Below are 14,093 nucleotides of genomic sequence, written 5' to 3' on the forward strand. Positions count from 1 at the left end.
AGGAGGGCCATCTTGTCTATATTTTATCAGATTTTTTATGACTTAGATATTCCATGTTAGAATGAACATGCTCTATTTGTGTCAAAGCTAGGGATATAATAATATAGAATACAGTTTTCTCATGATTCAATATGTGAGTGACAATATCCATACATTTTTAATAATTGTAGACCTCTAAAATCATCTGTCTTCTGTCATCTATGGTCTCCTGCATATATATGCTGTAGTGTATTAAGTCTGTACCTGTCTTTATCAGGGCCTGTTGGCTGATCAGATTGGTCAGCCTGCTCCTCTGTGCGTCTATAGTCTCTTGCATGGCTTTCACTCTGACCCTCAGGTTACTGTTCTCTGTCTGAAGCATTGAATTTTCATGAAACATGTCACTGAAGCAGTCCACGCCATCCTCCCCGGGGACACGCTTTCCCTGTGTACAGACATAACAATAAAAAACTTTTTATACTAAGTTTACGGTTAAGGTACACTTTATTTTCCCCACACAGAAATGTGTCCTCTGCATTTAACGCATCCTTCAGTGTCTCTGGGTTAACCTTTCAGGAGCAGTGGGACCCATCTCCAGATCTTGAGCTAGTCTTGGTCAGGACTGCCTTAGCTATTGTGCATGTTTTGGGTTGAACGGGGGGGAAACTGGAGTGTTCGGAGGAAACCCACTCAGAAACAGGAAGAACATACAAACTCCGCACAAAAATGCCAAAACTGCTGTACTCCAGTCCTCTGCAGTTCTTGTGACTCAAGCTCTATGATCCGTCATGTTTTAGTACTGGGTTAAGGTGTGGTTCTTTCTGTACCATAGATGGTATCTCTGGACATAGCTAACCTCCTGTTCAAAGCATTCTAAATAGGAAGTGAGCATGGGCATGCTTCCGTCTCAATCATCCAATGGTGCAGATGGGAAGGGGTGTTAATTTTAACACCAGTCTGGATTGGTTCTTTGGTTCCTATGATACTCAATCTCATATTTCCAATTGTGGTCCCTTGTTGTAGATTAGCCATTATAACTACCAGCCTCATTTGGCTGGAACCGAATAGTCCACCTCTATTCTACAGCCTGCGGTATCTCCCTGTGCAGTTCTTGGAACCTTAGCTCTATGATAAGGGTATGTCATTTTCTAGTGCGGGTTCTGCTGTGGTTCTGTCTGTACTTACCGTCCTGTACTCCAGTATCTCCCTCTGCAGCCGTGCGATCTCGGTCCGAAGTGCGCTGATCTGCTGACTAGCCCGGTCCTGGTTCACCATCACGCGCGGTTCCGTATGTTCCGTGTTCTGTTGGCGTATTTCAGTGTGTTCAGTGTCTCCATGAAGTCACTGTCTGAGGGGCTGATGCAGGCGATCATCACTGTCTGACTGAGAAACAGAAAAAAACCTATAAACCAGGACTGAACCGAATCAAACTAGGGCTAAACTAGGACTAAACCAGGACTAAACCAGGAATAAACCAGGAACAGAGCAGTACCTGTTTCCTCCCAGAGAGTCCTGCAGGAGACGTGTGAGTTTGGAGTCTCGATACGGGACATGACACGACCGTTTTGTCCGATCTCCCAAAGCGCTGATCACGTTCCCCAGAGCCAACTGTGAGCGAAAAAGAAATACAAAAAAAATTAATTTAGACCTGGTTTAGTCCCGGTTCAGTCCTGATTCAGTCCTTGTTCAGTCCTGGTCCAGTCCTGGTCCAGCCCTGATCTAGTCCAAATTTAGTCCTGGGTTATTTCTGGTTCAGTCCTGGTCCAATACCAGTCCGCAGTTGATAGAGATTCCCTCTCTGGCTCTCTCTCCAGTTGCTCCGGTTCTCTTCAGTCTTTCAGATCCGGCCAAATCCACAAAATGGAACTTTGCTGTGAGAGTCTCATACTCGTCCACCTCCGACTGAGACACACGGTTATCCTGTTCCTCCTGGTATATATAAAATCAGATAAATAATACTATTACTAATACTACTACTACTATGGCTACTACTACTACGGCTGCTACTACTACTACTGCTACTACTGCTGCTACTACTACTGCTACTACTGCTACTGCTACTGCTACTGCTGCTACTACTACTACTACTCAGAGTGAGCAAGCTACTTCTGAAGTATTCAAAAGATACACAGGTGTATATCAGACGCCCTCCCATCCTCCTGTATCTATTGTGGTTTTATACACCAACAAAAATAAAAGGAAAGGAAATACAATGATTCTTGCTTACGTTGTTGTTGGTGCAGACTCGCACTTGGCACACGTGAATGGTGAAGATGGCGTGAGATCTGGAGCTTTGAACGTTCATCTGTGTGCTAGCTGTGGTCCTCGAGAGAGCCCCCAACTTCAGACACTGGATCATCTGTAAAATATATGTCAAAATATAATGAAATAATACCGAAACAGAGCCACAGGAGAAGATAGGAGCAGAGGCAGAGGACCAGACAGGAGCAGAGGCAAAGGACCAGACAGGAGCAGAGGCAGGGGAGCAGACAGGAGCACGTCAGAGGAGCAGAGCCAGAACAGACAGGAGCAGAGGCAGGGGAGCAGACAGGAGCACGTCAGAGGAGCAGAGCCAGAACAGACAGGAGCAGAGGCAGGGGAGCAGACAGGAGCACGTCAGAGGAGCAGAGCCAGAACAGACAGGAGCAGAGAGGAGCAGAGAGAAGCAGGTCCAGACCTCGGACTCTGACTGGACTTGCCGCGTGGTCACTCCCACAGTGTAGATTCCTCCATTCGGGTCTTCGTGGATTTTGATTTGAGATTTTTGTTTCATATCTCGAGTCGAGTCGAACAAATCCAAAACCTCCTCATTGTACAACTGTGAGAATATATACAAGAGACCTGGTTTAGTCCTGGGTTTATCCAGGTTTTATCCTGGTTTAGTCCTAGTTTAGTCCTGGTTCGGTCCTGATTCTGTCCTGGGTGATTCTTGTTTCAGTCCTGCTTTAGTCCTGGTTAAGACCTGTTTCAGTCCTGGTTCAATCCTGATTCAGTCCTGGCTCAGTCCTGGTTTCTTCCTGGTTCAGTCTTGGTCTAGTCTTGTTCTAGTCCTGGTTCAGTCCTAGGTGATTCTTGGTTAGGCCCTGCTTTAGTCCTGGTTTAGACCTGATTCAGTCCTGGTTTAGACCTGATTCAGTCCTGGTTCGGTCCTGGTTTAGTCCTGGTTTTGTACCTCTAAAAACTGTGCATTGATCTTGAACTCTGGGGGGGTTAATCCTTGTTCGGTGGCGGTTCGTTTTCGTTCTTCGATGGCGGTGAAAAGATGGCGGACGGCACGTGGAATAATGCCCACCTCCTCGCCTGAAACGCCAACCTCGAACCCGGTGCCCATCGTGTATGTCTTCCCCGAGCCAGTCTGCAGGAGAAAAGCATCAGATGCCCTCTCTGTGTGTCAGATGCCCTCCTATACTCTCCTGGTTCCCACTGTGTATATCTTCCCTGAGCCAGAGGAAGAGTCAGATGCCCTCCCATACTCATCACAGTCTGTGGGAGAAAAGAGTCAGAGGCCTTTCCATACTCATCCCCGTGTGCAAGAGGCCCTCCCATCCTCCTATATCCCTGTGTGTCAGAAGTCTTGGTTTAGACCTGGTTTAGTCCTGGTTTTAGTCAGAATGCCCTCTCTGTGTGTCAGATGCCCTTCTCATGTGTAAGATGCCCTTGACTCCTCCTGTAGTGTGATGAGATGCCCTCCCATGCTGTGTCCTGTCTCTTTAAGAAGTGCCGTTTGTGTCTCTCTAGCATTTCTCTAATTCACCACGAACAGGTACGAACATCACACAGGTCCTGGTTTAGTCCTGGTCAAGTTTTGGTTTAATTCTGGTTTAGTCCTGCTTCAGTCCTGTTTAGACCTGGTTTCAACTGCATGGAGTCTTGGGTTGGAGCTGGTTTAGTCATGGTTTAGAACTTGCAGCAAGAACCTTAAGCAATTTGCTTAAACCTGGTTTAAACCAAGTTGTGTCTTCAATTAATCTGTATTTAGTCCTGGTTTAGTCCTGGTTTAGTCCTGGTTTAGTCCTGGTTTAGTCCTTGCTTAAAATGATGTGGATCCAGTTCATTATTCTGATTTGCTCTGGTTTACTGGACATAGATCTTTTGAGTACAGTAGGGTCAGACTGTGTTGAAGGTGAAGCACAAACTTCAAAGTTTAATTTACTTTATTTGAGTAATATATTGTACAGTGTAACAGTACTCCTACTTGAATAATATAATACACAAAGTAACAGTACTCTGTATTAATATTATAATTATTATTTCTGTTCATTTATGTTATATCTGTCTAATTACATTTTTCTGTTACTCTTAAGCCCGGTTTTGGGCTCTGTAGGAGAATAGAGTAGAATAAGGTTAAGGTGGTTTTCTTGAGAAGCAGACCCTGTAACTGTTTCCTGGTATATCAGAGCTGTGGTTTCGTCAGATAAGGGCAGAGTCTGTGTGGTGACAGTCTCTGTCTCACATTCACTTTGGTTCTAAATAAGTAACCACTAACTCTGTGTGAACTGAGCAACTTTGGGAATTCACATTTAAAAAGGAAACATTTTACTTCTATGGGGTAGGCCTATTAACTGCAAATATATACATACATTTAGATCACCATGTTACCTTTTATTGTTTTGAAAATGCTATATTTGTTGAAAACAAGTTATCTGACAACATGTATAATAAGTTTCCCACTAAGGAAACAACTTCACATCAGGTTTGTGAAGTTGTAGTATATTGTTTAGTATCAAGCTTTTGTATATATATTCATCATGATTTATTCATCAATGCCTTTCTATAGCACCTTTCAAGACACCCAAAGCGGTTACAGTTCATTGTTAATTCCCTCCATACTCAGTGTTGGCAAGCTACTACTGTAGCCATGGCTGCTTTGGGGCCTACTGATGAACTGATTTGTAAACAAAATTGTTACTCAAACATGCATGGATGAAATCTTAAACCTCTCCAGATGTATTTTTAAAGGGTCTGTATTACACTATTTTCTGATGTTATTATAATAGCTTAATCATCACAAACATACCTGGAGTTGTGTTTTGTTCCACCTTGTGATGTCATATGATAATACAGGAAGTGCTCCACTGTGTTTAAAACTTCATAAAACTTCACTAGAATTATTTGGATAATTTCAATCCTGGAGTTGCCAATTTCCAATGAATTAAAGATAAAAGCAGTTGATAACTTGGAAACTACTACTAAATGACATCACAAGGTGAAATAGAGCATTTTGAGAGTTGGGAATTTATCAAAACTAATGCAGGGTTCCTCAAACATGTGAATAAAACAAACCACAACTCAGGATACATTTCTAATGGGTAAGGAGTCAATTTTGTGTAATATATGACCTTTAACTGGAGGACTGGTCTAGGCCTGGTTCAGTTCTGGTCCACAGTCTCTCTCTCTGATCCTGTTCACTCTCTCACAGCAGACTGGACCCTGCAGCTGGAAGCATGGCAGCATGAAGCTCCTCAGACCCTGCAGGTGCTCCCCTGTCTGAACCAGGCTGGACAGAGGCCATGGCGGTGGGCAAGGCTAACTCTCTCTGCTCTGCAAAGAGATTTTCTAGACCAGTCCTCCAGTTAAAGGTCATATATTACACAAAATTGACTCCTTACCCATTAGAAATGTATCCTGAGTTGTGGTTTGTTTTATTCACATGTTTGAGGAACCCTGCATTAGTTTTGATAAATTCCCAACTCTCAAAATGCTCTATTTCACCTTGTGATGTCATTTAGTAGTAGTTTCCAAGTTATCAACTGCTTTTATCTTTAATTCATTGGAAATTGGCAACTCCAGGATTGAAATTATCCAAATAATTCTAGTGAAGTTTTATGAAGTTTTAAACACAGTGGAGCACTTCCTGTATTATCATATGACATCACAAGGTGGAACAAAACACAACTCCAGGTATGTTTGTGATGATTAAGCTATTATAATAACATCAGAAAATAGTGTAATACAGACCCTTTAAAAATACATCTGGAGAGGTTTAAGATTTCATCCATGCATGTTTGAGTAACAATTTTGTTTACAAATCAGTTCATCAGTAGGCCCCAAAGCAGCCATGGCTACAGTAGTAGCTTGCCAACACTGAGTATGGAGGGAATTAACAATGAACTGTAACCGCTTTGGGTGTCTTGAAAGGTGCTATAGAAAGGCATTGATGAATAAATCATGATGAATATATATACAAAAGCTTGATACTAAACAATATACTACAACTTCACAAACCTGATGTGAAGTTGTTTCCTTAGTGGGAAACTTATTATACATGTTGTCAGATAACTTGTTTTCAACAAATATAGCATTTTCAAAACAATAAAAGGTAACATGGTGATCTAAATGTATGTATATATTTGCAGTTAATAGGCCTACCCCATAGAAGTAAAATGTTTCCTTTTTAAATGTGAATTCCCAAAGTTGCTCAGTTCACACAGAGTTAGTGGTTACTTATTTAGAACCAAAGTGAATGTGAGACAGAGACTGTCACCACACAGACTCTGCCCTTATCTGACGAAACCACAGCTCTGATATACCAGGAAACAGTTACAGGGTCTGCTTCTCAAGAAAACCACCTTAACCTTATTCTACTCTATTCTCCTACAGAGCCCAAAACCGGGCTTAAGAGTAACAGAAAAATGTAATTAGACAGATATAACATAAATGAACAGAAATAATAATTATAATATTAATACAGAGTACTGTTACTTTGTGTATTATATTATTCAAGTAGGAGTACTGTTACACTGTACAATATATTACTCAAATAAAGTAAATTAAACTTTGAAGTTTGTGCTTCACCTTCAACACAGTCTGACCCTACTGTACTCAAAAGATCTATGTCCAGTAAACCAGAGCAAATCAGAATAATGAACTGGATCCACATCATTTTAAGCAAGGACTAAACCAGGACTAAACCAGGACTAAATACAGATTAATTGAAGACACAACTTGGTTTAAACCAGGTTTAAGCAAATTGCTTAAGGTTCTTGCTGCAAGTTCTAAACCATGACTAAACCAGCTCCAACCCAAGACTCCATGCAGTTGAAACCAGGTCTAAACAGGACTGAAGCAGGACTAAACCAGAATTAAACCAAAACTTGACCAGGACTAAACCAGGACCTGTGTGATGTTCGTACCTGTTCGTGGTGAATTAGAGAAATGCTAGAGAGACACAAACGGCACTTCTTAAAGAGACAGGACACAGCATGGGAGGGCATCTCATCACACTACAGGAGGAGTCAAGGGCATCTTACACATGAGAAGGGCATCTGACACACAGAGAGGGCATTCTGACTAAAACCAGGACTAAACCAGGTCTAAACCAAGACTTCTGACACACAGGGATATAGGAGGATGGGAGGGCCTCTTGCACACGGGGATGAGTATGGAAAGGCCTCTGACTCTTTTCTCCCACAGACTGTGATGAGTATGGGAGGGCATCTGACTCTTCCTCTGGCTCAGGGAAGATATACACAGTGGGAACCAGGAGAGTATAGGAGGGCATCTGACACACAGAGAGGGCATCTGATGCTTTTCTCCTGCAGACTGGCTCGGGGAAGACATACACGATGGGCACCGGGTTCGAGGTTGGCGTTTCAGGCGAGGAGGTGGGCATTATTCCACGTGCCGTCCGCCATCTTTTCACCGCCATCGAAGAACGAAAACGAACCGCCACCGAACAAGGATTAACCCCCCCAGAGTTCAAGATCAATGCACAGTTTTTAGAGGTACAAAACCAGGACTAAACCAGGACCGAACCAGGACTGAATCAGGTCTAAACCAGGACTGAATCAGGTCTAAACCAGGACTAAAGCAGGGCCTAACCAAGAATCACCTAGGACTGAACCAGGACTAGAACAAGACTAGACCAAGACTGAACCAGGAAGAAACCAGGACTGAGCCAGGACTGAATCAGGATTGAACCAGGACTGAAACAGGTCTTAACCAGGACTAAAGCAGGACTGAAACAAGAATCACCCAGGACAGAATCAGGACCGAACCAGGACTAAACTAGGACTAAACCAGGATAAAACCTGGATAAACCCAGGACTAAACCAGGTCTCTTGTATATATTCTCACAGTTGTACAATGAGGAGGTTTTGGATTTGTTCGACTCGACTCGAGATATGAAACAAAAATCTCAAATCAAAATCCACGAAGACCCGAATGGAGGAATCTACACTGTGGGAGTGACCACGCGGCAAGTCCAGTCAGAGTCCGAGGTCTGGACCTGCTTCTCTCTGCTCCTCTCTGCTCCTGTCTGTTCTGGCTCTGCTCCTCTGACGTGCTCCTGTCTGCTCCCCTGCCTCTGCTCCTGTCTGGTCCTTCTGCCTCTGCTCCTGTCTGTCTGGTCCTCTGCCTCTGCTCCTATCTTCTCCTGTGGCTCTGTTTCGGTATTATTTCATTATATTTTGACATATATTTTACAGATGATCCAGTGTCTGAAGTTGGGGGCTCTCTCGAGGACCACAGCTAGCACACACAGATGAACGTTCAAAGCTCCAGATCTCACGCCATCTTCACCATTCACGTGTGCCAAGTGCGAGTCTGCACCAACAACAACGTAAGCAAGAATCATTGTATTTCCTTTCCTTTTATTTTGTTGGTGTATAAAACCACAATAGATACAGGAGGATGGGAGGGCGTCTGATATACACCTGTGTATCTTTTGAATACTTCAGAAGTAGCTTGCTCACTCTGAGTAGTAGTAGTAGTAGCAGCAGTAGCAGTAGCAGTAGCAGTAGCAGTAGTAGCAGTAGTAGTAGCAGCAGTAGTAGCAGTAGTAGTAGTAGCAGCCGTAGTAGTAGTAGCCATAGTAGTAGTAGTATTAGTAATAGTATTATTTATCTGATTTTATATATACCAGGAGGAACAGGATAACCGTGTGTCTCAGTCGGAGGTGGACGAGTATGAGACTCTCACAGCAAAGTTCCATTTTGTGGATTTGGCCGGATCTGAAAGACTGAAGAGAACCGGAGCAACTGGAGAGAGAGCCAGAGAGGGAATCTCTATCAACTGCGGACTGGTATTGGACCAGGACTGAACCAGAAATAACCCAGGACTAAATTTGGACTAGATCAGGGCTGGACCAGGACTGGACCAGGACTGAACAAGGACTGAATCAGGACTGAACCGGGACTAAACCAGGTCTAAATTAATTTTTTTGTATTTCTTTTTCGCTCACAGTTGGCTCTGGGGAACGTGATCAGCGCTTTGGGAGATCGGACAAAACGGTCGTGTCATGTCCCGTATCGAGACTCCAAACTCACACGTCTCCTGCAGGACTCTCTGGGAGGAAACAGGTACTGCTCTGTTCCTGGTTTATTCCTGGTTTAGTCCTGGTTTAGTCCTAGTTTAGCCCTAGTTTGATTCGGTTCAGTCCTGGTTTATAGGTTTTTTTCTGTTTCTCAGTCAGACAGTGATGATCGCCTGCATCAGCCCCTCAGACAGTGACTTCATGGAGACACTGAACACACTGAAATACGCCAACAGAACACGGAACATACGGAACCGCGTGATGGTGAACCAGGACCGGGCTAGTCAGCAGATCAGCGCACTTCGGACCGAGATCGCACGGCTGCAGAGGGAGATACTGGAGTACAGGACGGTAAGTACAGACAGAACCACAGCAGAACCCGCACTAGAAAATGACATACCCTTATCATAGAGCTAAGGTTCCAAGAACTGCACAGGGAGATACCGCAGGCTGTAGAATAGAGGTGGACTATTCGGTTCCAGCCAAATGAGGCTGGTAGTTATAATGGCTAATCTACAACAAGGGACCACAATTGGAAATATGAGATTGAGTATCATAGGAACCAAAGAACCAATCCAGACTGGTGTTAAAATTAACACCCCTTCCCATCTGCACCATTGGATGATTGAGACGGAAGCATGCCCATGCTCACTTCCTATTTAGAATGCTTTGAACAGGAGGTTAGCTATGTCCAGAGATACCATCTATGGTACAGAAAGAACCACACCTTAACCCAGTACTAAAACATGACGGATCATAGAGCTTGAGTCACAAGAACTGCAGAGGACTGGAGTACAGCAGTTTTGGCATTTTTGTGCGGAGTTTGTATGTTCTTCCTGTTTCTGAGTGGGTTTCCTCCGAACACTCCAGTTTCCCCCCGTTCAACCCAAAACATGCACAATAGCTAAGGCAGTCCTGACCAAGACTAGCTCAAGATCTGGAGATGGGTCCCACTGCTCCTGAAAGGTTAACCCAGAGACACTGAAGGATGCGTTAAATGCAGAGGACACATTTCTGTGTGGGGAAAATAAAGTGTACCTTAACCGTAAACTTAGTATAAAAGTTTTTTATTGTTATGTCTGTACACAGGGAAAGCGTGTCCCCGGGGAGGATGGCGTGGACTGCTTCAGTGACATGTTTCATGAAAATTCAATGCTTCAGACAGAGAACAGTAACCTGAGGGTCAGAGTGAAAGCCATGCAAGAGACTATAGACGCACAGAGGAGCAGGCTGACCAATCTGATCAGCCAACAGGCCCTGATAAAGACAGGTACAGACTTAATACACTACAGCATATATATGCAGGAGACCATAGATGACAGAAGACAGATGATTTTAGAGGTCTACAATTATTAAAAATGTATGGATATTGTCACTCACATATTGAATCATGAGAAAACTGTATTCTATATTATTATATCCCTAGCTTTGACACAAATAGAGCATGTTCATTCTAACATGGAATATCTAAGTCATAAAAAATCTGATAAAATATAGACAAGATGGCCCTCCTTGAACCAGTAACCCTCCCCTCTGCCCCTCACCTGTCTCACCTGTCCTTGCTGTAGGAGACGAGGGCTCAGAGGAGATTGGGACCATGATCCAGGGATACATCAAGGAGATCGAAGACCTGAGGTAAAACTGGTTTAGTCCTGGTTTAGTCCTGGTTTAGCCCTGGTTTAGTCCTGGTTATTTCCTGTTTCAGTCTTTTTTAGTCTTGGTTTAGTTGTAGTTTATTCCTAATTTAGACCTATTGGAGTCCTGGTTGAGTCCAGGTCTAACTCTGGTTTACCCTGGTTTAGTCTTTGTTAAGTCTTTGTTTAGTCTTCATTTAGTCTTCATTCAGCCCTGGTTCAGTTATGGTTTAGTCCTTGTTTAGTCCTGGTTTAGTCCTAGTTCAGTCCTGGTTTTGTCCCACTTTTTTGTCTGCAGGGCAAAGCTTCTGGAGAGTGAGGCAGTGAATGAGACTCTTCGTAAAAGTGTGAATCGATCCTCCAGTCGACCGTTTTATTCTGGTCCAGAAAAAGAGACTGACGACATCATTGAGCTTGCTAAAAAAGACCTGGAAAAACTCAAAAGGAGAGAGCGCAAAAAGAAGAAGAGGTAACATATCATGGGAGGGCATCTAACACATAGGGAGGGCATCTTACGCACCATGGAAGGAGGGGAGGTTATTTGACACACAGGGAGGGTGTCTGACAGACTACAGGAACACAGGAGGGCATCTGACACACAGGGACTGTGAGAAATGTGCACCATGGCAGGGCATCTGACTTAATCTGGCACACAAGGAAGGCATCTGATACACTAGAAGAGGACCAGAGGGCATCTGACACACTACAGGGACTTGCTCGTTTCCCTGTCTCCTTGTCTCTTCTCTTGTCTCCTTGCTCCCTTCCTTGTCTTCTTGTCTCCTCTCTTGTCTCATTGCTCCCTTCTCTGTCTCCTTCCCTCCTCTCACATGTCCTTGCTCCCTTCCTTATCACCTTGCCTCTTCCCTCATGTTCTTGCTCCCTTCCTTGTCTCCTTGCCTCCTCTCTCTCATGTCCTTGCTTTCTTTAGGCTGCAACTCTTATCAGAGGACAGAGACACAGAGGAGAAGGAGGAGGACTCCAGGTTTGTCTTCATCAAAAACAACTTTATTTAAACAAACTTTATTTTAACAAACTTTATTTTTCATTTTCATTTAAGTAACTTAATTTATGTCTCTTATTCACCTTTTCTGTGGGTTCATGATTCTTCCCTTTTCAGTTATTTGCATGCTTTGATCTTTTTGAGGTGTAGTAGTAGTAAAAGTAGTAGTAGTAGTAGTAGCATCATCATCATTATCATAAATAGTAGTAATATTAATAGTAGTAGATTTGCCTCCCTCTCATCTCTGAGGTGCTGCTTGCTTCATTTTTGTATTAAAGTTTTTCATTGTTTTCAGTTTTGGACCATTTCTCTGTTTAGACTCTACTGAAGTTACATTTATATATGTAATAATGTGATTTTGTCCTATTTATTTCAGTGTAAACAAAGAGGAGGAACCTGACAATGAGCAGAAGTGCCCAGAGAAAGGAAGAGAAGGAGAGAGAAGGAGGAGGAGGGGGAGAAGGAGGATCGCCATGATGACCCTGATATGGTGCTAATGAAGATTTTATTAATTTTTATAGTTTTTTTAATAAGATTTGGTTTAATGAAATGTTTTAAATGTCCTCTCAGGATGTAGCAGAAGTGAGTGATCATGATGAAGTGGAGGAAGAGGAGGAGATGGAGGAGGAGGAAAGCTCAGAGTCTGACTCTGAGTCTGATGAGAAAGGTACTGCACATATACTACCTCTGGTACACAGAACTACAAGAGTAGTACAAGAAAATACATATTTAAAAAAAAAAGTCCTGTACTCCTGGACTGGGACATCTCTCAGTCCCATCACGTTCTGAAATTATATTTGTAAAGTGTGAGGGAGGCTTCAGGGTCACTGGGACATTTTGCACGGTAGCAGTCTAAACAGAGAGACCCAGACTTCCCTCTCCCTAGGCCAGACATGTCAAACTCAGGCCCAGGGGCCAAATTTGGCCCACAATATAATTATATTTGGCCAACAAGATCATATCAAATATGTATTAGAGCTGGCCCTCCGGCTACAGATAGGCTATAGACTATTGTTATTATTTTATTTTATGCTTGTTCTGAATTCAGTGTTTAAGCAAAACTATTATGAAACATTTATTTTAATTAAAAAAAAAGGTTTAACATTACATATCTCGAAAGAAGAGAAAACATGCATATGTTGTTGACATTTTTCAATAAATATTTAGTTTGGCCCACGACTTAGTCCCAGTTTTTGATTTTGGCCCTCAGTAAATTCGAGTTTGATACCCCTCCCTAGGCACGTCAAGGTGTTTCCAAAGAGATACCTAGTTCCTCCACCGAGTGTCTACTTGCTCCTCTTGGCATGGAGGAACAGAAGAAAAAACAGGACCAGGACACTACTGAGAATATGAGCCTGACACACCTGACCTCCTCCTCTAGCTGTACTCTCTTTGACCTGAAGAGGGCGCCAGTCTATTTTATTTATCTAGATGTCACCAGATTGACAGCTACTCTTCCTGGGGTCCTATTCAGAAATACTAATGCATCACCATTTACAATATACAATGTATATCTGACATATGACATATATTCACTACTATTTTAGATGGAATTGTCTCTTTCTGTGTTTGTGTTTCAGAGCACTTCCAGGAGGACCTGGCCAACATCACGTGTGAAATCGCCATCAAACAGAAACTCATTGACGAGTTAGAAAACAGCCAGAGACGACTCCACACTCTGAAACTACAGTATGAGCAGAAACTACTACTACTGCAGTACAAGATACAAGAGACACAGCAGGAGAGGGACAAAGTACTGCACAACATGAGTAAGTACTGCTGCTGCCTCTACTACTACTACTACTACTGCTGCAGTACAAGATATGAAAGACACAGCAGGAGAGGGACAAAGTACTGCACAACGTGAGTGAGTACTGCTGCTGCCTCTACTACTACAACTACTACTTCTACTACTGCAGCACAGGTTACAGGAGACACAGCAGGACAGGGACAAAGTATTGAACATGAGTGAGCATCTGGGAAAGTGTTGTATAAGACTAATACATGATTATTGTGAACCCTGTGTTCTAGCTCCAGTGGACAGTGGCTCTGAGGACAGAGCCAAACGCGTCAAAGCCGAATATGAACGAAAACTGTCTGTGATGAACCGAGAACTCCAGAGACTGCAGGCAGCGCAGAGAGAGCACGCCAGGCTACTGAAGAACCAAAGCCAGTATGAGAGACAGCTAAAGACTCTGCAAGGGGAGGTGGCTGATATGAAGAGGAC

The 14,093-nt window shown here is 43.2% G+C and overlaps 2 protein-coding genes across 2 annotated transcripts in view; one reads left to right on the forward strand and one right to left on the reverse strand.

Annotated features, from left to right (window-relative positions):
* Nucleotides 1-243: 243 nt before the first annotated feature.
* LOC129409993 (kinesin-like protein KIF21A) lies at nucleotides 244-5,498 on the reverse strand (the record flags this gene model as incomplete). The annotated part of the gene is given in 9 exon segments (XM_055156884.1): nucleotides 244-424; nucleotides 1,165-1,260; nucleotides 1,263-1,362; nucleotides 1,472-1,587; nucleotides 1,750-1,908; nucleotides 2,207-2,338; nucleotides 2,657-2,797; nucleotides 3,152-3,334; nucleotides 5,319-5,498. Coding segments are annotated over 8 exon segments (1,084 nt in total), but the record flags the coding sequence as incomplete, so codon positions are not given.
* Nucleotides 5,499-7,487: 1,989 nt separating this feature from the next.
* The window catches only part of LOC129409991 (kinesin-like protein KIF21A), a gene marked incomplete at its 5' end in the record, with an annotated part of 13,940 nt that continues 7,334 nt past the window's right edge, over nucleotides 7,488-14,093 (forward strand). The window contains 15 exon segments of the mRNA XM_055156882.1: nucleotides 7,488-7,703; nucleotides 8,058-8,198; nucleotides 8,406-8,453; nucleotides 8,456-8,539; nucleotides 8,843-9,001; nucleotides 9,163-9,278; nucleotides 9,388-9,583; nucleotides 10,322-10,502; nucleotides 10,801-10,867; nucleotides 11,165-11,335; nucleotides 11,795-11,848; nucleotides 12,243-12,310; nucleotides 12,429-12,533; nucleotides 13,447-13,635; nucleotides 13,898-14,091. Coding sequence (XP_055012857.1) covers nucleotides 7,488-7,703; nucleotides 8,058-8,198; nucleotides 8,406-8,453; nucleotides 8,456-8,539; nucleotides 8,843-9,001; nucleotides 9,163-9,278; nucleotides 9,388-9,583; nucleotides 10,322-10,502; nucleotides 10,801-10,867; nucleotides 11,165-11,335; nucleotides 11,795-11,848; nucleotides 12,243-12,310; nucleotides 12,429-12,533; nucleotides 13,447-13,635; nucleotides 13,898-14,091 — 1,989 coding nt within the window.

Source organism: Boleophthalmus pectinirostris, unplaced genomic scaffold (genome assembly GCF_026225935.1).
Source record: "Boleophthalmus pectinirostris isolate CB_2022bp ecotype Guang Dong unplaced genomic scaffold, ASM2622593v1 HiC_scaffold_2056, whole genome shotgun sequence".
Taxonomy (NCBI): domain Eukaryota; kingdom Metazoa; phylum Chordata; class Actinopteri; order Gobiiformes; family Gobiidae; genus Boleophthalmus; species Boleophthalmus pectinirostris.